The 23,709-nt window shown below is 38.7% G+C and overlaps 1 protein-coding gene across 1 annotated transcript in view; it reads left to right on the forward strand.

Annotated features, from left to right (window-relative positions):
• Window positions 1–23,709, forward strand: part of med27 (mediator complex subunit 27) — a 226,707-nt gene that overhangs the window by 134,759 nt on the left and 68,239 nt on the right. The window contains exon 4 of the mRNA XM_052037116.1: window positions 4,267–4,360. Within this exon, the coding sequence (XP_051893076.1) occupies window positions 4,267–4,360 (94 nt within the window). The remainder of the gene's footprint in view (window positions 1–4,266; window positions 4,361–23,709) is intronic.

Consider the following 23,709-nt stretch of genomic DNA (forward strand, 5'->3'; position numbering starts at 1 on the left):
TATTTTAATGCTAGGAGTATGTCACCACCATCACGGACTTTATCAGCAAATGTGTTGAGGACTAAGTACCAAAAAGGACAATCCAGGTGTTCCCAACCGGAAACCGGGAGATCCATTCCCTACTGAAGTCCAGGACTGCTGCATTCAAATTAGGTGACCCTGACCTATACAAGAAATCAAAATATGGCCTTTGTAAGGCCGTCAGGGATGCCAAGAGACAATAGCAGTCCAAAATTGAGTTCCAGACTAGCCAACAGTTGTGGCAGGGCTTACATGCTATAACAGGCTACAAAACAAAGTCAGGTAGCATCGCCGACAACAGAGCAACTAAAGCCTCAGCACTTATACTTAACCGTGGCGCTTACAGCTCAAGCATGGCCATTCCCCAAAATGGCCACTCCACTAGAGCCTGCTTCCCTTTTATACCTACAATAAACAACTTTTAAAAAGCTGCTGGCTCCTCCACTCTGCTGCCCTGGCTGATGCAACTGGAAAAACAAGCTCTCAATTGAAAAACAACCCTCAAATTATAATACAATTTCTTAAAACCCAGCCATGCTCTACCTTCAAGTGTGTATTTTATAGATTTTTTTTTGTACAGCCTTTTTATCCAAACACCAACAGCACAATGTTACGTTTAAGAAGCTAATGTTATGTTTAAGAAGCTGATGTTATGAACAGTGTTTTTAGTTTCCATTAAACTTTGTGACGTTGGTTAAATCTAGCCAGAATAATGACACACATCTCATCATCTGACAGAGATGGACTAGTTGTGGAAGCCCACAATTCACAAGCGAGTAAGTAAATATTCAGAACCCTTCATAAAATGTAGTGTATAAATTGCCCATTGGTAACCTATGCCAAATAAATATTTGGTGTGATTTGCATATCCCATTGTGAGATCTTCTCCCAATAAGTATGAAGTCAGTAAATACACCTGACACACATGCATGCTACTTGTAAATTGATTCTAATTAAGACTAAATTACTAATCAACAACTAACTATAAGGATGACTGCAGTGTAGAATCTTATACTGGTGCAGTAAATGATTTTTGATTTTGTAAATGGTTTTTGATTTTGTTCTGAGTTTGATCCTTAGAACTTCAGGTTGACACTGTTTCCTTCTGAGCTGGATTTAGTTCTAGGACCTGGTGAGCACTATTGAAAATCATTAAAACAGCTTTCTTTCCTGTTGACCATTAAAGGTCAAACCTATCAGCAGTGGTGACAATGACCCAGTCGTAGAGTCATAGAGAGTCATACAGTTATACAGCACTGAAACGAGCCCTTTGGCCCACCAAATCTATGCTGACTTCATTGCCCATCTACTGTATATTAATCCTATTTGCCTGCATTAGGTCCGTATCCTTTTGTTCCTTGCCTGTCTAAGTATCTCTTAGATGTATCTAACTCCACCACCTCCCCTGGGCAGCAAGTTCCAAATATCAACCACTCACTGTGTTTTTTAAAAAAAACTTTCCCCTCAAATCCCCTTTTAAAATTCCTACCTCTCACCTTAAACATATGCCCTCTTGGTTTTGATAACCCCACCATGAGAAAAAGATTCTGACTCCCGACTCTCTCTGTGCCTCTTATAATTTTATATACCTCTATCAGGTCATCCTCAGCCCCCTTCGCTCCAGGGAAAACAAACCCAGCCTATCCAATCTTTCCTCATAACTAAAGTCCTCCAATCCAGGTAACATCCTGATGAATCTCCTCTGCACTCTTCCCAGTGCAACTGCATCCTTCCTTCCGGAACTGCACATAATATACTAAGTACTTAGCATAATATATACTCCAATATATACTTAATAAATGTGCAAAATGTCACTTTCTGCTATCAGTACATTCTTACACTGAAACAGAGAGCAACTTGTGAATGAAGAATTTTGTATTTAATTGTGGAAATCCTGCCGTTGCTTTCAGTGATTCCATGCTGCTCTAGATGCCTTCAGTGCTGCTTTAAAAAAAACCTGAAAATTTCATGTGTTTTTGGATGAGATGTGAGATTCTAGTAGCATGCCAAGCAATAATTAAAACCTCTAGCTGTAAGAAAAAAAGCTACTTTTTATATGTGGATGATAATTGCCTCCTAAATATTTCAAAAGTGATGGATTTTAATTTTTTTCACTTTTAATAAATCCTGTTTGTGATGTTTCACCTTAACCCTGTAAGTATATCCTAATCTTTATCTCACTTTCTGTAAAATTAGTAAATGTGAATGATAAAATTTGCTCATTACTTCCTGCTTTGTAGGCCGTGGGAATTTTTCAGTGTGTACCATGCTTGGGCAGGTTGATGACAACAGCGGTGTTCAGTTGTAGAGATGGCCTTGAGCTAATAACCTACACTGGAAAAGGGGAAATCCATGCCAGAGATCACAGGACATTATTGGGTATTTTTCTTCAAGGTCAGGGGCAAGAGCTATCACTCTACCACTGTGAGCAAAATCTGTCCATTAATCTTCTAACTAGGCAGTTAATTAAAATCCTTGCTGTATGTCAATCAGTCACCAAAACTCTCTGCATAAATTGTATTTGCTTTATATACTCAAGAATACTGCTTCTTAATAATACGTCAAAGCTTTTTCACTTGCTAATTTGAGGGGTAGTTTGGGGTAAATGTGTGTGAAATTGTAATATGTATTGTTATATGATTGGAAGAGAATATATTGGAAAAATTGATATTAATCTACAGTGTGAAGTAATATTTTGATAGGAATTGAAGGAATTACAAAGAAAGCTACTCTCTCACTGGATTATTCTGTAAAATCGTTATTAGTAGGGTATATAACAGTGAGCTGAGTTACACATCAAAGGGTCAGACTGCTAGGTTTTTCTTCTCAGCAGCCTAATTACTTCAGTAAAACAGTAGAAGTTCGTAAATGAGAGACAAGATGAATGAAATCAGTTGTACCTGTGGATGAGGCTTATTTAAAGGTTCTGAGTCTGATTGGAACCTTTGAGAATTGAAAAGTTCAGTTTTACTTTGGACTTCCTTTTTGTGTGTAAATTTAATACTCAACCTAAGAAAATAAAAAGTTCTACTACATAAGAGAGAAGAAATTTGCATGTATATACCGCATTTTACAAATTTAGGACTTCCCAATCATTTTGCAGTTGGTGAAGTACTTTTATAGTGTAGTTATCGTTATTATGTAGGAATAAAAGGAATTTTGTACAAAATTTTGAAAGATAACTTTGCTTGTCCATGGTTCAATGTTAGGTAGATTATCATGCTGACAGTAGTGCCCAATATTTCGTGGATGAGCCTGGTGAATTAAAGATACTATTATTCCTGACTTTGCTCGGTTGCATTTGTTTTTTATCTCTTGAAAAGAGGAAATACTACTGGTGTCACGCAGTAGTTTGTTTTTCTAATAAAAATTGTTCTGTCCATGGGGACAAAATTATTCCATGGTTCAAACATATGTCTCTTTCCCCTGTTAATCAAGGATTAAGTGAACTTTGCAAACAAAAAATGCCCATTTAAAAAAAAATTACATCATCTGCAACTGCAACCTAGCATTTTTTTGTATATGATGCACCACAACATCATCTACCTCCTACATTTCTTCATTGGAAGGTTCTGGCATATTGCCTCTTTCATCACATTGAAAATGTTAGATGAAATAAATTCAAGTGCACATACATTTATGTCTGTAATCAATAGTCTTTTGAGGAAGTGTATATTATATTCATTTCATCCTTTGTTAATGCTTTTGCTTAATGATTTAACAATGTGCAAGTTCCACCACTTAATAAAGGAAAAGAGAAAATGGAGGCAAAGTATATTTTGAGTAGCTAAGATAATTGATGGGAGGAATATCTGTTCATTCTCCTGTGTACATTACTGAGAGCTAGCCTTGATGTCAAGGTTAGTCCTGATATATTTAAAAGCTTTGGGATTTGGGGCTTGCTTATGAAAGTAATTTGAGATATGGCTGCTGTTAAAATCTAGATTTAAAGACTAGAAAAGATCAGAAAGATTACATGCATATTCTATTGTTTTGATGTACAATGGTTGCGGTTTCTCCCTTAGCATTTTGAGGTGTACGGTTGTGCAGTTGGTATCATTGTGGTGCTTCACTGTGAGAGTCCTCGGGTTTATTGCTTAGCAGCTGAGGTCTATATTAGTATACTTGGCATCTATTTTTTAATGTTTTCAATGGTAATTTACTTTATAATTTCTACTTTATTTGTAGAAAATCATTGTTAAATGAGTTTGATGCTATTTTCAATTTGTTTTATTTTACATGCAGATATGTTGATGATGTTATTGCACGGATTGATAGAATGTTTCCTGACATGTCCCTTCACTTATCCAGACCAAATGGTTCCTCTGCAGTGCTACTGGTAAGATTTTCACAGTCATGCCTGGGGGTGGGGCTTGGGATTAAGATGCATGTAATTTTGTATTTTTGTGCATGCAATACCTAGTATTCTTTGTGTTCAGTCTTATGAAGAGGAAAGGTTTAGGCTAAATGTGAGAAATGAGGGAGAGAACGGAATGGTAAATCGAGGTGAAGGCCAACAGCAAGACTTGTGGTGAAGAAGGGTGCTGATCTGCTGCTTCCACCATCCTCCATTTTAATGTTGAAGGGAAGTTTGAAATGTGTGGATTGCAGGATTGAATATTTAGAAAGGAAAGATTTCATTTTCAACAAAATATAAACTTCACAAGAAAATTCATGAAAGTTAGAAAACAAAAATGACAATTTATTTAGAATGCAATTTAATGGCAATTCATATCTTTGGGGAAAGGAATATTGGTGATGTAGAATTTATCGCCTGATGTGGTGTTTATGCTAACTTGCAAAATGTTATTGGATATATAAAAGAAAATTTGCAGGACTAAAGGGATAACGGATAGGAGGGGATCTAATTAGATGCCTTCCATAAAGCCAACACAGGTAGGGGATGGGCCAAATAGCCATTTTCTATGCTTTATTATTTGATGATTCAATTCTATAACAGCAAAACATGTGAGTTGGGCCTAGATATACACAGAAGCAGATTATAAATCCCAAATTGCAGGCTTGTTAAATCAAGCTTGAAATATAGATTTTAAAAAATTAAATGATATCCTTCTAGTTTTACTTAAAGAATTTGTATTGTGCATAATAAGGAAAACAACTTTCAGTGTGATGATCTGAGCTTTCATATGCATTGTATAAACACCTTATATTAAAATGCAAATTCAATCTGATTGCATTGCCACTAGATCTCAGGAGAAAGCATCATCACTTGGAATAATTGAGTATTACTTCCAAATCTTTGTGGGTTTAGGGTTACTTTGTGCATCATAGCAAGCTGCTTTTTTCCCGTATTCTCATGGCAAATGGTGCCAGATTTATTTCTTTGCCTGTGAAAACATTATTATTTCTACACAATTAGTTACCTCAACGCATTACAGGTATGAGTTGTATTTTTATTTTAAAAGTCTACAGTGTTACGCATTTAAGTGAAATATATTTGCAGTAAAATTTTGTCTGTTTTCTCTGCAAACAAAAAAGGGCCAAAACTTTGAAAAGCAATGAAATTGATACAGTAGACTACTTCTTGATCTAGTTGTTTCTGGGTCAAGGGAGTTCTATTGAATGCTTTTGAAGTGCAGTTAGATGGAGAACTGAAAATAGCGAAGCAAGGGCATAGATTATCAATAAAAGCTATTAGCATTACTGCTGCTTGAGTTGATATCTGCATTTGTGAATAATGTGCTTTTCAAATAACCAGCAAATACTATACTTGTGAGAATAAAAAACAAGAAAACTTTTAACAAGAAGTGGACTATATAGCACTTAGTGATTATGCAGCAAGATATTGTAAACATATTTTTCTGCTTTGCAAGTATATAAACCACAAGAGGATAAAGTAATTTAAGGCGGTATGTGCAATACAAGTTCTATCCCCCAGTTCACTAAAGTTCTCAATCTAAGTAATCATGCTGCAAAGCTGTGCTGCATTGAAGACCATGTAGGAGACTGCAAGGAGAATTGTTCATAATACTATGGTGTTATATCTTCCAGCAAGTGATTGTTGTTAGCCCAAAGAAAATTATGTTTGTCCTGTCTCACTTATGGTGAAATAAAGAAAATCTGTATTATGTTCTCAAATAGAATCAGAGAAATATATTGCACTGAAACGGGCCCTTTCGCCCACCTCGTCTGTGCCGACAGTGATGCCTGTCTATGCTAATCCTATTTGCCAACATTAGCCTGTATCCCTCAACTTCTTTCCTGTCTAAGTACCTGTACAAATGCCTTTTAGAAGTTGTAATAGTATCTGCCTCCATTACCTCCTCTGTTTCAGATATTCACCATCCTCTGTGTGGAAAAACTTACCTTTCAGATCTCCTTTAACTTTCTCCCCTCTCGCCTTAAACCTGTGCCCTCTAATTCTAGTCTCCCTGAATTTCAGAATTGAAATTTTTTTGCATATTTCATGAAACTAGCATTGTGGATAAAACAATCTAATTGGTAAGAAAAATGGGCAAAACAGGACAAATTTATGAAGTAAGCCGGTACTTAGTCCAGTGAATTGGCTTTGTTAAAGTTAGGAACAAAAAGGGATATGGGCTTGGTATCAAGGAAGAATTGATATTAAAATGGTCAAATTCCATTACATAAAATTTTGATATCACTATCAGTTGGATTCTATAGTATGAACATTTCTGGCTCCCTCGAACAGACATGTCAGTACGAAGAGCTAATTCCTCCGTTCCTTTGCTTTGTATTCAGTTCTGCATATTAGCATGGCCTGGCACTGTACAACTACTCCCTCCGAAAAAAGACTAATGCTAATCTCCTAATACTGGGCAAATTATGTACAAGTATAAGCATACTGGCGGAGAACCTCAATATCAGAACTTAATTTATGTCTCCAAAGAGATGTTTGGAGTACTCTTCCATTATAAATTCAGCATTGTACATTTCTGGCATAGTTATATGGGGAGTGATCATTTTACTCAGTTTTTATAAATTTAACCACCTTTTAAATTTATTAATTATACAAGGACAGTTAAGTATAAAATAGACAAGATCAAGCTTCTTGAGAGTTTTTTTAGTAAAATTGGCTGCATTTGAACAATATAAGATTAACAAGAGGCTATCTTAGTGGTACACAACAGAAAAACGGCAACACTGATTGTTTCTATCATTCAAAGTAAAATATATGTGGATGTACTTTTGGTGAAAATAACTCTTTGCTGTTACATGTCTTTGATTAACCTGTCCACTTCTACGTGGAAATTTAAATTGACCTTCAGTACTTTTTCCTAAATTACATGCGGTAATATTCAATACCTCTATGTTTAAACAGCACTCCAAACAACAAAAAGCAGAGTTTGGGTGCTAGAGTGACATCTTTGATCCACTTAAATTGTGTTACAGAATTGCAGGTTAATTATTTTATGGTATTATACCTTGTATAAGACCACTAAAAGTTAGGAGCAGATGTAGCTCATCTGGCTTTCTGTGACTGCATTGCCATTCATCAAGATCATGGCAGATCTTCTACCTCGGATACATTTTCTGGCACTGGTCCTTTAATTCCCCTAATATCCAAAAATCTATCAGGCTCTGTTTTGAATGAACTCGGGGAAGAGAATGAAGACATTTCTTCTCATCTTAGTCTAAAATGGCCTACCCTTTATTCTGAAATTGTGCCCTTTTGTTCCAGGTTCCTTAGCTAGGGAAACATCTTCCTTGTATCCACCCTGATGAGCCCTGTAAATATTTTGTTTCAATGAAGTCACCTCTCATTCTTTTATCTCTAGAAAATTCAGGTCTAGTGTATTCAATCTCTCCTTATATTATTCCTGTATTCAAATCCTTGCATAATAAGGATTATCAGATAATTTTCCTTCATATTAGCTTTCAGTGATATATGTACAAGGACACCTAGGTCCTTTTGAACTTAAACATTGTCACCATTTAAAAAATATTTTGTTTTTCTGTTTTGTGCACTGAAATGAGCAACTTCACAGTTTTCCTCGTTTCATTCAATCTGCCATCTTGCCCGCTCACTTTGCTTGCTTATGTTTGCTTGAAGTACCTTTATATCCTTGTGCCTTCTCAATCCCGCTTAGTTTTATATGCTCAGCAAGTTTGGAAACATGACATTTGGTCCTCTCGGCCAAATACTGCAGTACCCCAATTCCAGGCTCTAACCTTCCTGGCCAAGCTTCTGCATGAGACCCATTTAAAAGCCTTCTGAATATCTAACTACACCACGTCCACTGGTTCCCCATTTATCTTTTTACTGGTCACATCCTTCAATGGATTAGTCAAATCTGATTTTCCTCTCATAAATCATTCTACTCAATTCTATTATTCTTTTCTGTTATCACATCCTTCGTTACAGTTTCAAGCATGTTCTCCACTGCTGATATTAAACTAGCTGGTTGGTAGTTCCTGTTTTCTGCCTCACCGTCTTTCTTAAATATTGGTGTCATGATTGATACCCTCTAATCTCCAGGAATTATTCCAGAATCAATAGAATTTTGAAAAGTGGTAACAAATGCATCACTGTCATCTACAGCCACCTTTTTTCAGAATTCTGGGATTATATATCATTGGGTCTTTGGGGTTTATCAGCTTTGGGTCTCACTAATTTCCCTTGTACTTTTTTTTCTAAAACTAATATCCTTCATTCTCATTATACTCTGGCTTCTCAGGCATTTTTGACATGCTTTATAAAGTCATAGAGTGAAACAGCATGGAAGCAGGCTCTTAGGCCCAAATCGTCCATGCCAAGCAAGGCGCCCACCAAAGCTGGTCCCATTTGTCCGTGTTTGTCCTATATCCCACTGAACCTTTCCTATCCATGTACTTATCCAAATTTCTTTTAAATGTTGTTATTGAACCTGCCTCAACTACTTTCTCTGGTTGTTTGTTGGGGCGGGGCAGGTCATGTCTTACTAACTTGATTGAGTTTTTCAAGGAGGTGAGAAGGTGATCACAGAAGGTAGAGCAGTGGATGTTATCTACATGGATTTTAGTAAGACATTCAACAAGGTCCCTCATGGTAGGTTCATCCAGAAGATTAAGATGCATGGGATCCACAATGACTTGGCCACTTGGATTCAGAATTGGCTTGCCCATAGAAGAGAGAGAGTATATTGAATGAGACTGGGATGAAAACCTGGATGGCTGGGTTGCTAAGTTTGCAGATGACACCAAGATTGGTGGTGGTGTGGATAGTGCAGAAGATTGCCAAAGGATACAGCAGGATATAGATCAGCGGCAGAGAAATGGCAGATGGTGTTTAATATGGACAAGTGTGAGGTGTTGCACTTTGGGAGATCAAATATAAAGGAAAAGTACACAGTTAATGGAAGGACCCTTAACAGCATTAATATACAGAGGGATCTTGGGGTCCAAGTCCATAGCTCCCTGAAAGTGGCCACACAAGTTGATAGGGCGGTGAAGGAGGCATAAGGCATGCTTGCCTTTATTAGTTGAGGCATTGAGCTCAAGAGTCAGGAAGTTATGTTGCAGCTTTATAAAACTCTGGTTCGACTGCATCTGGAGTACTGCATTCAAATCTGGTCATCCCATTATAGCAAGAATGTGGAGGCTTTGGAGAGGGCACAGAAGAGGTTCATCAGGATGCTGCCTGGATTAGAGGGCATGTGCTGTAAGGAGAGGTTGGACAAACTAAGTTGTTTTCTCTGAAGCGGCTGAGGGAAGATCTGATAGAAGTTGGTAAAATTATGAGAGGCGTAGATAGACGGTATCTTTTTCCCCAGGGTCAAAATGTCTAATACTAGAGGGCATGTATCTAAGTTGGGGGTGGGGGGGTAGGAATCCAGAGACTGGTGGGTGCCTGGAATGCGCTGCCAGGGGTGGTGGTGCGGGCAGATATGATAGAGGCGTTAAGGAGACTCTCAGATAGGCACTTGAATATGCAGAGAATGGAGGGAGGCAGAAGGAATTTGTTTAATTAGATGTCATTAGCTTAATTAGTTTGGCACAACATCATGGGTTGAAGGACGTGTTCTTGTGTTGTACTGTTCTATCTGTCTCTGTCTGCAGCAGACCCACATTTGTTTTCCTAGCCTTTTCCTTTTTACCTACTTAAAGAAGCTGTTATAGTATAATATTTAATAGTTATATTTATGTCAGAGTTGATTTTTATACTTCTAATTTTATACAGTTCTCACTATGTTCCACAAATACTTTTTGAAGAGGTTAATCGAGTTTATCTGAAATTATGGTTGTGGAAATAGCAGTAGATCTGGAGCAGGGCTAACTATAGTACTTCTAAGGAGGCTGCCATGCAAGTTCTGTGCCATGCAGTGTTCTCGCAGTGCATACTTGTACTTTGTCAAGAAGAATTTATACCTTCCAAGGAAGAAACTGTTGTTGAAATCGTCTTTGCAGAGTGGCAGTTTGAATTGTATTTACTGCTTCAGCACTTGTCAGTATGCTTTATTGGTATCTAAATGTGTAAATTGGAATTCCATTCAACCTAGTGCACAATAAATAGTTGTACCAATTGCTCATTAATTATTCTGTCAGTTTACAAGCAAGGTGCAAGTCTTTACTTGAATGGATAGACTTGTACTTTTCAAAAGGTATGCAACCAGAAAAGAATGATTTCTTATTTCTCAAGCATGTTAAATATCAAAATGCTTTTGTAATGACCAATAACTCATTAATTAGGGATAAACAAGGCATTTTTGGCGATATTTGGATTTACATAGTCACAACTAGGGTTTTTTACATTAGAAGGAAGCATGCTGAAATGCATGATTATGGAGGAACTTATGAAATCCAAGGATGTCCCAGCTAGTAGAGCTGCTGCCTCTCAGCTCCAGCAACCCCAGATTCATTCCTGACTTCCAGTGCTGTTTGTGCAGAGCTTGCACGTTCTCCCCTTGATCGCTTGGGTTTCCTCTCAGTGCTCCGGTTTCCTTCACATTCCAAAGATGCGTATGGGCAGATTAATTGTCTGTGAAATTCCCCTGGTGTGTAGGTGAGTGTGGGGAAGTTGATAGGAGCGTGGAGAGAATAAAAAGGGTTTAGCGTAGTACTATTTTAAATGGGTGATTACTGGTCGGCATGGTGGGCAAAAGGGCCTGTTTCTGTGCTGTATGACCTCTATAATTCTGTGGTAATTGAAAACATTTGTTTAAAATACTGCTTAGAGGGCAAAACTTGGGCAAAAGCTGGAGGGGACTAGGTGACAGGAAGTATTATTCTGATGAAAGGCCATTGACCTAAAATGTTGGCACTCTTTCTCTCTCCATAGGCATTTCCTGACCTGCTATATTTGCAGCATTTTCTGTTTTTATTTTGGATTTCTGGCATCTCCATTTGTTTGCTTCTGGAAAATGTTGTCAACTCTCTGAAAATTAATCAATCAAAAATAAGTTGCAAATGTATCAGAATGAAGCTTTGCTGGCTCATAAAGAAGACATTAATCAGACCTTTTTTTTCTCTGTGTTGAGATTTGTAAAATACAAGAGCTGACTCATTACATCGTTATGGCAAATTAGGGGTGGCACAGTAGCGTAGCGGTTAGCGCGATGCTATTACAGCGCCAGCGATCGGAGTTTGATTCCCGTCGCTGTCTGTAAGGAGTTTGTATGTTCTCCCGTGTCTGCATGGGTTTCCTCCGGGTGCTCCGGTTTCCTCCCACATTGCAAAGACGTATGGGTAGGTTAATTTGGGTTTAAAATGGGCAGCGCGGACTCGTTGGGCCGGAAGGGCCTGTTACCACGCTGTAAGTAAAAAAAAATTTAAAAATTACCACCACAAGCCCCTTCTATTTTTGAAAGGTGATAGCGTAGAGTTTCAGCTTTGGGCAATAGTTTTAGGAAGTTTTTACCTGCTTCCATACTGCACCACATTTCCACTGAAGCTCGTGCTTGTTACCAAGTGAGAGATCTGCTGTAAGCCAGCACAGTTGGAAATTTTCTTTATATGAATTTGGTTTTCAAATTATTCTTCCATAAATTTAACAATGGTATCTTGTTAAAATGCGATTAAAATGGCTGAAAATGAGTTGGTGATCAAAAGTAAATATTTTAAATTTCAGAGTCCATTCAGCACATGTGAATAACCTGGTATCAAATCATTGAAAATGACAAACTATTGTGCAGTTAGGTTGCAGTACTGAGAAAATTGGGAGAAAAAAAATCATATGTTTTCAAAAACATGCTTTTAAGCTCGAATTTTCCAGCCTCCCCCCAGCTGCAGAACTTTCTGCATCACTCAATGATGTCCATAACCCTGATGCCAAAGAAGTAATATACATCCTGGATTCAGTTATGCAACTACAGAAATGCTTGTCTGCTCTGCTTATTATATAATATCCTATAACTGTTGCTCTTATGACCCTTTTCCCTCCCTTCTGTACAGCTGAGCTACCCATGGTGATATAAGCTTAGCTCCGGTTGCATTTCCCAGGGGAATCTTCTCTCCTATCAATACTCAGAATTGAATTCTGGTTAGAGAGCTAGATGCTCATAGGGGTCTCTTGACCTCCCTAACTGTTCTGTTTTTTTAAATTTTTGCTAGCCACCCATTTCCTCCCTGTCTGCAGTTTCTAGATCAATAGTATGACCATCCTCTGAAACATGCCATCCACAAAACACCCAGTTTCATGGATGGATTGAGTTAACGTCGGCTGTTGTTCGGGCTCCAAAATTTGGGGCTTGGGTTACTACAGTCGTAGACCAAAACATCTTTCATATTTACAGCTCAAGTATCGTGACCACAGATGCACAATTGAGAGTTATAATTTTCCATTTGCACATTAAGATTAAAGTTGTATTACTGAAGTTTAAGCAACTGTGCCTAGGACTTGCATGGCTTCAGTGGCCATTTGTAGGGCCATTGCTGAGAGGGTAGGTGGAAATATATTGGTTTTCTTTAATTTGCTGGAATCTCCCAAAAGGTTGTTGCTTGGTGAATGAATGAATGAGCAATCTGCAACAGCATGGGGCTGCCAGGCTGTGGGGTATACTTAAGGATTCCAATGGTGCATCTCAATGCATTGAGTTGGATGTCAGTGAGTCATTTGTGATTGTCTCTGAGCTGTGGTGGTCTGTACTGTACTTCACTAGGGAGTTTGCAGAGGTCAGAGTCAATGTCTTCAGTACGGATGCTTCCCAACTTGTTTGTGGACCAGGTCAATATTTGTCCTTGGTTAGGTTGGAGGGTAATCATGCTACAGAAAGAGATTTTCAGGTTTCATGTAGCATTCTTTTAAAGGATAATTGACTGTTGTTTTGTGGGGCTGTGGCTTGAGTCTCCATTTCTTGAATTTTTCCCTGATATTTAGGTGCCTGTTCAACATGTCTTGGTCTCTGAAGCTGGCTGCTTAAATTATCAGTGCAATGTTAACCACATATGCAACATCGTACAATTTTGTTTGTGTCAAATCGCACATGCACATATTATGTGTGAGCATTGGGCCAAGCGGATGTACTTGCCCATGTGTTGTCCATAGCTGGCCTAATCTTAGGTGAAAGAGCTGTGGGAAAAAGCTGCAATGTGCCTTGTGTACCCTGTTTTATTACTGTCAGGGAAATTGCACTGAACATACAGGTGAAAACTCCAGGACATGGGAGCTAAGAACAGGAACTGAACTGAAACTTAATTTTCTAAACAAATTTTGGTGTTTAATGTCAAGGTTTACAATTTATCTTTCATTGTGAATGTCTAGCGTTTTCTGTAAGAATTGATAATACAGTTGTCATCTTTTACAGAAAGGCCAATACCAGCATTATAAATCCAAACTGCTTCAACATTAATTCTGGCATAAATCTGTAAACAGAAAAAGTGGAGGAAAGGAGTGAAAGAAGTTGAAGTCAGATGAGTGCAGCTATTGATTGAACTGATGAGACAGCACCAGTTGTGGTTCACTGGGAATATGTTTAAGCCATTCACAAAGTTCATCTTGACTCCAACTTTGAGCTGGTCCATAATGCCAATTTGAACAAATAACTAATGCAAAATCTTCCCCTTTTGAATCTGACAGTTTACCTATGAAATAATGTGGAGCCATTTACAGAACCGAGGCCGTGAAAAGAAAATGTGATGCGCTTTAATGAGAAGTGGTTCATTTTTAGCTATCTGAGGAACACTCCAAGTTTAGTCAGCACTAAATGAGAGTAAATGCATGGTAGGAAAAATGATGTATGAGGAAGGGTTCAGATTCGTTGGACGTTGTGGTGTGTTCGGAGATTGGTGTACATGTTATAGAATGGGCTGGTTTTAGTTGATGAGGGCTAGGAGTCTGTGCCCATATTGGGAGTGTAACTAGTAATGTAAAGGTCAAGCATTAAGGCACAACAGCATAAAGAATAAATTTCAACCAGATAGAAAAACAAAAGTGGGCAAAAGCAAAGATTAAAACAAAAGAATGGAGAATAAGTTAAGCAAAGATTTAAAATATGTGTTCAGTGGTCATATATACAAAGAGGCTAACAAGAGAAATTAAACTTGGTATTAGCTCAAAGGAACAGGCTTATCATTTTGTCAAAAAGAGCAGTAAATCTGAGCATTGAGAACATTTCAGAATTTAGCAAAGGAGGAACAAGCTATTGAGAAGGAAAGAAAGCAGAATACAGGAGTCATCCAGCAAGCAACATAAAACAAACCATAAAAACTTATATAGATATATCAAAAGGAAAAAAATAGCAATAGTAAATGTAGGAACCTTACAGACTGAAATAGGGGAACTTTATTAGAGAATAGGGAAATGGTACAAAGCCATCTGGAAACAGAGGATCTAAAAGAAATTAGCACTAGTAAAACAAGTATAAGAAAAATTAAAGGGATGGAAAGGTGGCAAGTCCCCAGGATCTGATGACCTGTATCCTAAGGTTTTGAAAGAGGTGGCAACTGGATCTTCCAAAATTCCATAAATTTTACAGCAGTTCCTATGGTTTGGTAGGTAGCAAATAAACTCATTATTTAAAAAAGGAAAGAGAAAGAAAATGGAGATATTCAGAGCAATTAGCCTGATATCAGTAGTAGAGAAATTGCTGGAATTTATTATTAAGGAAATATCATCCACTTTAGGAGAAGAAATAAAAAAGCAGAGCATTTTATTTTAAATAGTGAGAAATTGAACAATGTTGGTGTTCAGAGGGACCCGGTGTCTCTTCCAGAAATCGCTAAGTTAACATGCAAGTACATGTGTTCAGTTCTCGTCACTTCACTGTAGGAAGGATGTAGAAGCTTTAAACAGGGTGCAGAGGAGACTTACCAGGATGCTGCCTGGATTAGAGAACATGTCTTATGAGGAAAGGTTGAACAAGCTAGGGCTTGGCGGCAATGGCCAATACCAGAGGAGATCCATTTAAAGTGAGTGGAAGAAAGATCAGGGGAGATGTCAGAGGTAGGTCTTTTTTACACAGAGTGGTGGGTGCCTGGAATGCACTGCCAGGGGTGGTGGTAGAGGCTGATACAATAGGGACATTTAAGAGACACTTAGATAGGCACATGGATGTAAGAAAAATGGAAGGTTATGGGCTGTGTAGGAGGGAAGGGTTAGATTGATCATGGAATAGGTTTATATAGGTCAGCAGAACGTTGTGGGCCAAAGGGCCTGTACTGTGCTGTACTGTTCTATGTTCTGAGGCAATGTATTGCAAAGATATTTAAGTACAAGAGTAAAGTCATTGTACTGAAATTATACTGGACCCTAATGAAACCAGTGCTGGAATATTGTGCACAGGTCTGGTCTCCCAGTATTATCTAAAATGTGAGATATTGCAGAACTCTGCAATGCAGGGGGATCTGGATGTTCTAATGCATGATTTGCAAATGGCTGGATTGATTTCTGGAATGGGGTGAATTGGCCAACGAGGGGAGAAAAAGCAGAAATGGGTGATCTCAATGAAACATACAAAATTCTGGTAGGTTTGATGGAGGGATGATATTGCGTCTGCTGGCACATCTAGAACCAGGGGTCTGCAGGTGGACCATTCAAGACTAGTGATTAGAAGTTTCTTTATGCAGCAGTTAGTGTAGCTTTGGAATTCTCTATCCAAGTGGGCTGCGGAGGTTGATTCAATTGAGTATATCAAAGGCAAAGGTTGATCAAGAAATAAGTGGTTGTACAAGGAAGTGTCATTATAATAAAAGATCAGTCATGCTTTCATTGAATGTTGCAGCAGCTCACGGACTCAACTACCTGCTATTGCTGTTTCTTGCATTCCATTTTTACATCACCATTAACAAAGCAAACAGGTCCCAAGGATCAACACAGGAGTTTTGACAAAATAATTGCCACCAAACCACTTCAGATATTAGGACAAATGACCAAAGGCTTGGTCAAAAAGGAATGCTTGGAGACCCTGGAAACAGAGAGAAAGAGTCAAAGCTTTTTAGACTCAAATCCAGAGCCTAGGGCTTCCATGACTGAAAGCACAACTGCAGAGAGTGGACCAATTAAATTCTGGGAAGCAAGAGGGCAAAATTAAAGAAATGCAGATACTTCAAAAAGTTTACAGAGCTGAAGGAATTCAATAACACGGATGATGATTTTTAAAATGAAATGATTATTTAACTAAGCTTCAGTGAAGATCAGCAAGCACAAGGAGAGGTGACATGCGACCTCCTTAGGAAATGAGGCTTGGCAAGTGGTTGATGTGTCAGTAAGGGAGCACCTTGGGACCTGTGACCATAATTCTATTAGTTTTAAGGTAGTTGTGGAAAAAAATAAAAAGGTCCTCAAGTTAAAGTCCTAAAGGCTAATTTTGATGGTTTTAGACAGGAACTCTCGAAAATTGATTGGGTGAGGCTTTTTGCAGGTAAAGGGACATCTGACAAGTGGGAGGCCTTTAAAAGTGAGATGGGAAGCGTTCAGGACCAGCATGTTCCTGTTAGAGTGAAGGGCATGGGTGGCAAGATTAGGGAACATTGGTTGACAAGGGATACTGTGGGTCTGGTCAGGATAAAGAAGGTGGCATATGTCAGCTATAGGCAGCTGGGATCAAGTGAGTCCCTTGAGAGGTATAAGGAATGTAGGAGTACACTTAAGAAGGAAATTAGGAGGGCAGATATGATAAAGAAGAATCCTAGAAGATTCTATAAGTATGTTAAGAGTTAAAGGGTAGGTATGGGAGAATAGGTCCCCTTAAGGATCAATGTGATAATCTCTTTGTGGAGCCATGGGAAATGGGCGAGGTCTAACATGAATGATTCTCTTCCATATTTACCGTGGAGAAGGACATGGACATTCTGGAGCATTTCAATATGATGGAGGACGATGTATTGGAGTCCTGAAACAAATAAAGGTAGATAAATCCCCAGGGCTTTACCAGGTGTATCCTAGAGTGTCATGGGAGATTGCTGGGGCCTTAGCAGAGATTTTTGTAACTTTGTTAGTTGCAGGTGAGGTACCAGAAAACCAGAGCATAGCTAATGTTGTGCCTTTATTTAAGGAGGACAGCAGGGATAATCCAGGGAACCACAGGCCAATAAGGAAAGTTATTGGAAAGGATTCTGAGAGACAGCATTTATTTGCATTTGGAAAAGCTGAATAGGGATAGTCAGCGTGGCTTTGTGCATGGGAAATCGTGTCTCGAATTTGGTTTGAGTTTTTTTGAAAAGGTGACCAAGAGGATGATCAGGGCAGTGCAGGAGATGCTGTCTATGTGGACTTTGACGTGGACTTTGACAGGGTCCCACATGGAAAGCTGGTCCACAGTTTAGAACACATGGGATCCAGGGTGAGTTAGTCAGATGGATACAAAATTAGCTTGGTGGTAGGAGGCAGAGGGTGGTAGTGGAGAGTTGTTTTTCAGACTGGAGGGCTGTGACCAGTAGTGTGCCACGGTGTTGGGTCCTCTGTTGTTGTCATACATATTAACGATTTGGATGAGAAAGTAGATGGCATGATTAGTAAGTTTGCGAATGACACCAAAATTGCTGGTGTGGTGGGCAGTAAAGAAGGTTGTCCAAGGCTACAACAGGATCCAGATCAACTGGGAAAACGTTGGTTAGGCTGCATTTGGAGTATTGTGTGTAGATTTGAAAGATGTGATTAAGCTAGAGAGGGTGCAGAAAAGATTCACAAGAATGTTGCCTGGATTGGAAGGCTTGAGTTATAAGGAGAGATTGGACAGGCTGGGTCTGTTTTCCCTGGAGCAAAGAAGGCTGTGAGGTGACGTGGTAGAGGTTTATAACATTATGAGAGGCATAGGTAGAGCAGATAGATGAGTCTGTGTCCCGTGGTAGGTGTGATTAAAACTAGAGGACATAGGTTTAATGTGAGAGGGAGGAGACTTAGAGTGAATTTGAGGGGTAACGTTCTCACAGAAAGAGTAGTTCGTCTCTGAAATGAGCTGCCAGAGGAAGTGGAGGAGGCAGGAACAGTAACAATATTTAAGAGGCATGTTGACAGTTACTTGAACGAGCAAGGCATATGAAATTAATGCAGGCAAGTGGGATTAGTATAGACAGGCATGATGGTTGGCATAGAAGCAGTGGGCTGAAGGACCTGATTCTATTGCTGAATAACTCTGACTCTAGGTCTTGGCATATTAGGAGATTGTTGGCAGCATTTTGGATGATTACAAGTTTACAGAGGTTAGAAAGGGGGAAGTCAGACAAGAGCACACTAAAAATGTCAGTGCTGGAGATAACAAGGGAATGGATGAAGGTTTCTCTGGTAGATGAGCTAGGCAGTGTTGGAATCTGGAATTGTTACAGAAGTGGAAAAGGGTACATTTGGTGAATTATGTACTCTGAATAGAATAATATACATCAGAAGTGAACTATAAAATAGAAAATAAACAATTAAAAGATTTTCTTCACACTAGTGATATTTTAGAACCACTGCATCCATATTGGATCATATATCCAAATATAAAATCTCAAAATCCAGATGTGATCCTTAACTGCAAGGTGAAACTATAAGCAACTAATTTCTGGAGTGTATACAGATTAGTCTGAAACTGGTCCCAGAACAAGGAGTTCATCATTTTGGTCAAAATTGAGAACATGTTTCTCTAAACTTCCTTACTTCAAAGATTGTGAATCTTTTGAAATTCCCCAAGAAGGCTTCAGCTTTTTAATTATTCAAGTCTGAAATCAATACTCTCTTAAACACTGAGGGAATTGAGGGAGGTAGGGATAATTCATTATCTTGTTGAATTTGGGAAGAAGCTGAAGGCACCATACAACCTACTCTTGCTATTTTGTTTTTACTCCTTATGACTTTGGTAAAGTTTTAATAAAATCTCTGAGTGCCAATGGGAAGAGGGTACAAATGCAAAAAGGTAACACTAAACATATAAATCATCGTCTCATTAGGCAGTCCTTCAGGGTTGAGGATAACTTGCTTCTACTCCAGCTCTGTGGTTTATGAGGTAGTTGACAAGGAGAGAAAGAAGTGTTTGACAGGGTGAGTGGATGGGTGTCTCGTTTGAGAGCTGCTGTGTGTATTGTATTGTTTATTCTGGCCATTGTCCCTTTATGCTTCCGACAAAGAGACTCAAGGTTCTCAGTATCATCTGAATGTCCTTCTTCATTTTGAACAGCCGTAGGTTAGGGATTCCCATGAGTCAGCCATGAGTGATGTAATTACTGTCAACTCCAAGAGCAAGTCAGAGGCTAAATATCAAGCAATATGAGGAACCACATGTTTGGACATTTGGTGTATGTACTTGGCTGAGGAGGCTGAGGAGTCAGTGGTGCAAAGCTACCATCCTTCGGATTATGACTGAATGCCTATAACATGACACCCCAAAGCCTTTCTATCTAAAGGGAACATGTCAGCAAAGTGATGTACAGTATACTCTTCACTTCCTCTGAGTGCCTATAGAGCCCATTGATGGGTATCCCATCCACCACCTTTCTGACCATGTACTGGCATCCAGTGGCTGTTTTGTACCTTGGCAACTGTGTAAACTCTGTGATCTCAACTGCTAGGAAGCACAAAGGCAGCAGGAGCAGCAATGTTTACAGGTTCCCCTCCGAGATGCACACAATCTTGATTTGGAACTATATTGCCTTTTCTTTGATATTGTTGGGTGTAAATCCTGGAACTTGCCATCCAATAACATTGAATATACATCTACCCCAGAATAGATTATAGGGAGAGGTTGGGCAGGCTAGGACTTTGTTACTTGGAATGTAGGAGACCGAGGCGTGACCTTATAGAGGTGTACTAAATCATGAGGTGCATAGATAGGGTGAATGCACACAGTCGTTTTCCTAGGGAAAGGGAACCAAATTCTCAAGGGCATAGGTTTAAGGTGAGAGGGGAAAGATTTAAAAGGGACCTGAAGGCCATCTTCTTCACGTAGAGGATAGTGTCTATATGGAACGAGCTGCCAGAGAAAGAAGTTGAGGCAGATACAATAATGACATTTAAAAGACATTTGGATAAGTATATGAATGGGAAAGGATACGGGCCAAACACAAGCAAACCAGACTAGCTTAGGTGGGCACCTTGGTCGGCATAACAAGTTGGGCCAAAGGGCCTGTATACTTGCTGTATTACTTTGATTGACTGAGATCTTGCTGAATAACAGGAACAGGCTTGAAGGGCCATATGACCTAGTCCTGTTCCTTTATCTTATGTTTTTCTCGGCAGTGGGAATGTTTTCAAGGAGGCTTTGACAACGTCCTTAATTCATTTCCTCAGTCCATCTAGTAATTTGTAGCCATGACAGAGCTCGGAGTAGAGCGTTTGTTTTGGGAGTCTGTTGTCAGGTATTGGAACAAATGGCTTGCCCATTGGAGCTAGCTGAGTGTAATTAAAGCCTCAATTCCGGGATGTTGGCTTGGGAGAGAACGCTGATGTTTTGTTGTATACCTTTATTGTTGGGGATTGGGAGGCAGGGGTTTGGATCTGTGCAATGTAATGTCAGGTCTGCAGCACAAGTAGATTGGTGGAAGACCTTTGTTTTGTGGATATTTGCTCCCATTCTTTGTATACTTCCCTGAACACACAAATCAGTATGAATCATAGGCTTCGGTTTACCTTGGACACCGTTTTTTATGAAGGAAGTTAAAATCATTAGAAGGGTAAAAAATGATATATTAAGATTTTGTTGAGAATGAGGGGTTTTAGCTTTGAAAACAGTTTAAGCGGATATTTTGGAGAAATGTTCAAAGTTGAAATGCTTTGTTAAAGTTGATTTAAGAATTATTTCTACTTGTTATTGAGTCATTAGCCAAAGGTAAGAAATTTAACAATATTACCTGATGGTTAATGAGAGATGGTGGTTAAACATTGTTTTATGTTTTATTGAAAATTTATGCCCTCCAAGAACAATTGTGGTTGCAAATTTCATAGTAGCCTTTACAAAGAGTGACTAATAAAAAGAAAGGACGTGGGATAAGGATTGAACAGTTAGATTAAACAGATAACCTTTTCAGATGGCTAGTCTAATTCACCTCTAGTATTATAAAATTAAGATTCTATATGTGAAGAATTAACAGTGACCAGTTTTAATTAGACCTGTTCATCTAAGCAGGCCTTTTGCACCACTGTGAAAGTCTTGATTCAAGTTGCAGAAACACTGTGACAAACACATTTTGTGAAAAAAAAATGTCAGACCATGTTGCTTAAAAATATTACGGGAACCGAAGAAGAATAGAACTGGCACCTCAGTGATAAGATAAAACAGTTTACGAACAGTAATGAAAGGCATTACAAAAAAGGAATTTTCACATCTAATCCTTGAGTAACTCCCTGGGGTTCCCAGGGAAGGGATTGATGAAATGTGATAGTTGTCTGCTTTGAAAATGCTGATGAGATGGAGGCCTGGATCCCTGTGGACTGCTGGTGCTATTGATTGAGAAGAAATGACAGCCTAATCTACGTTTGAAAGCCATGGAAGTTTAAAAGTAAACTGGCATTGAGCAAAAAAATAGCCCATTAGCAGTTACCTTCAAGAATGATGTAATTATTTTCAAGCCAGCCTTGTTGGAGCCATCTCCATGAAACATCCTTGTTAAACCTTAAAAAAGAGCATTAGAATCTGAAACCGTTCAGTTGGGTGGTCGAGGTATGTAAAAATATATTCACCAAATGCATGAGTTCTGAGCTTCTTAAAATCCTCTACCTGGTCCTTGTACATCAGCAGGCTTTTTAGCTCAATTTAGACTTGAAAATAATTGATCAGTCTTGAAGATCCCACCCTGCCATTTGCAACCTACCTGCAGCCTTTGACATGTTGACCACACTAACCTCCTCCAACCTCTAACCTTTATACCATTGTCCATCTGAAGAGGGCTGCTCTTATCTAGTTCCATCCATATCAATGCGGCTATGGCCAGAGAATCATCAGCAATGGCTTCTCTTTCTGCACCAGAACCATTACCTTTGTCTCCAAGGATTTGCCTTAGGCCCTTCATATTTCTCATTTACACACTGTCCCTTGACAACAACATCTGAAATCACAGTGTTATTTTCCACATGTACACTGATGACACCTTCCTTCACCTCCATAACCCCTTATGATCACCCAATTGTCAATTTGTCATCCAGTACTGAATAAGCAGAAATGTCCTCCAATTGAATGCTGACGTCCAAAGACATTGTCTTTAGTCCTTATTGCAGATTCCACTTCCTTGGAGCCAACTCACATTTGACCCCAAATTAAGATTTGTACCTTATATTTCTGGCATCTGTTTTCATAATTGTAAATGGCCTTGGCTAGTGTCATCTTTTGCTGAAACACTCACCCCATTCCTTTATTATCTCTAGATTACTTTTCCTGTGCTCTCCAGTGACTCCTTCAGTGATCAAGAGCCTAAGCTCTTGAATTCCCTCCATAAACTCATGCTATTTTTATTTCTTGTGATGTTAATAACACTATTTTAAAAAGTTATGTGCATTCTAAAAAGAAGAGGGTTTAAAAGCAAAAAGTTAAAGCTAAATGTATAAATCATTATCAGCTTCTTAAGCAGTCCCTACATTTCATTCCTCTTTAAGTTTCTCCTCTAAAATTCTTTGATGGTCATCTGACTTTCTTATTTTATGCTCCAGAGTTTTTGCTATGTGAATGGTATATAATTGGGAGTTGTTGTTGACTAATATGAAATCTAATCACTGGATCTAAATGCACAATTTTGTATAAATCTGAATAATGCCCAATGGTTCATTATTTCATTAGTGTTCACAGTTAAAATCTAGATGCTGCTATTTCAGCCTCTGAACTGTCCAGCATATTGGTTGAAGTGTACTGAAGGAATGTGTGGATATATCCATTGATATCATGTTTACACATTCTCTAAATGTTATCTCAATGAGTATTTTGTTCAGTTAGTATCTTGGCAGAACTGTCATACAGAATGCTGAAGTCTAAAAACAGTGATCCACTGTCTTTGAATACACAGGACTACTACATCCATCATTATAACATGCAACTTTGGAAAAAAAATGTCAGTCCTTGACCCCATTGATCCACCACTTAAATCAGTTGAGCAGCAATTACTTGTACATCAAATATAAAATGATAGACAGAATTATAAAAGAGGCTGATACTGTTTACATTATCAGTTGAGAACCTCCTTTACATGCTCTTACGATAATGTTTTATTTGTAGTGCTAGATACTGAGATTGTTTTGTCTTTTGCATTGTACTCTTAAAAATAGAGCCTGAGGGAGCTATTTTCTTGTTGGACTGAAAAAAGAACTGCATAGCAGCCAGTCATTCCAAAGCAGCACTGAAACTCACCACCTGGACACTCCACTGGAGCCAAATGCACATAATGAACATTTAT

This window comes from Pristis pectinata, chromosome 23, assembly GCF_009764475.1.
Source record: "Pristis pectinata isolate sPriPec2 chromosome 23, sPriPec2.1.pri, whole genome shotgun sequence".
NCBI classification, from domain to species: domain Eukaryota; kingdom Metazoa; phylum Chordata; class Chondrichthyes; order Rhinopristiformes; family Pristidae; genus Pristis; species Pristis pectinata.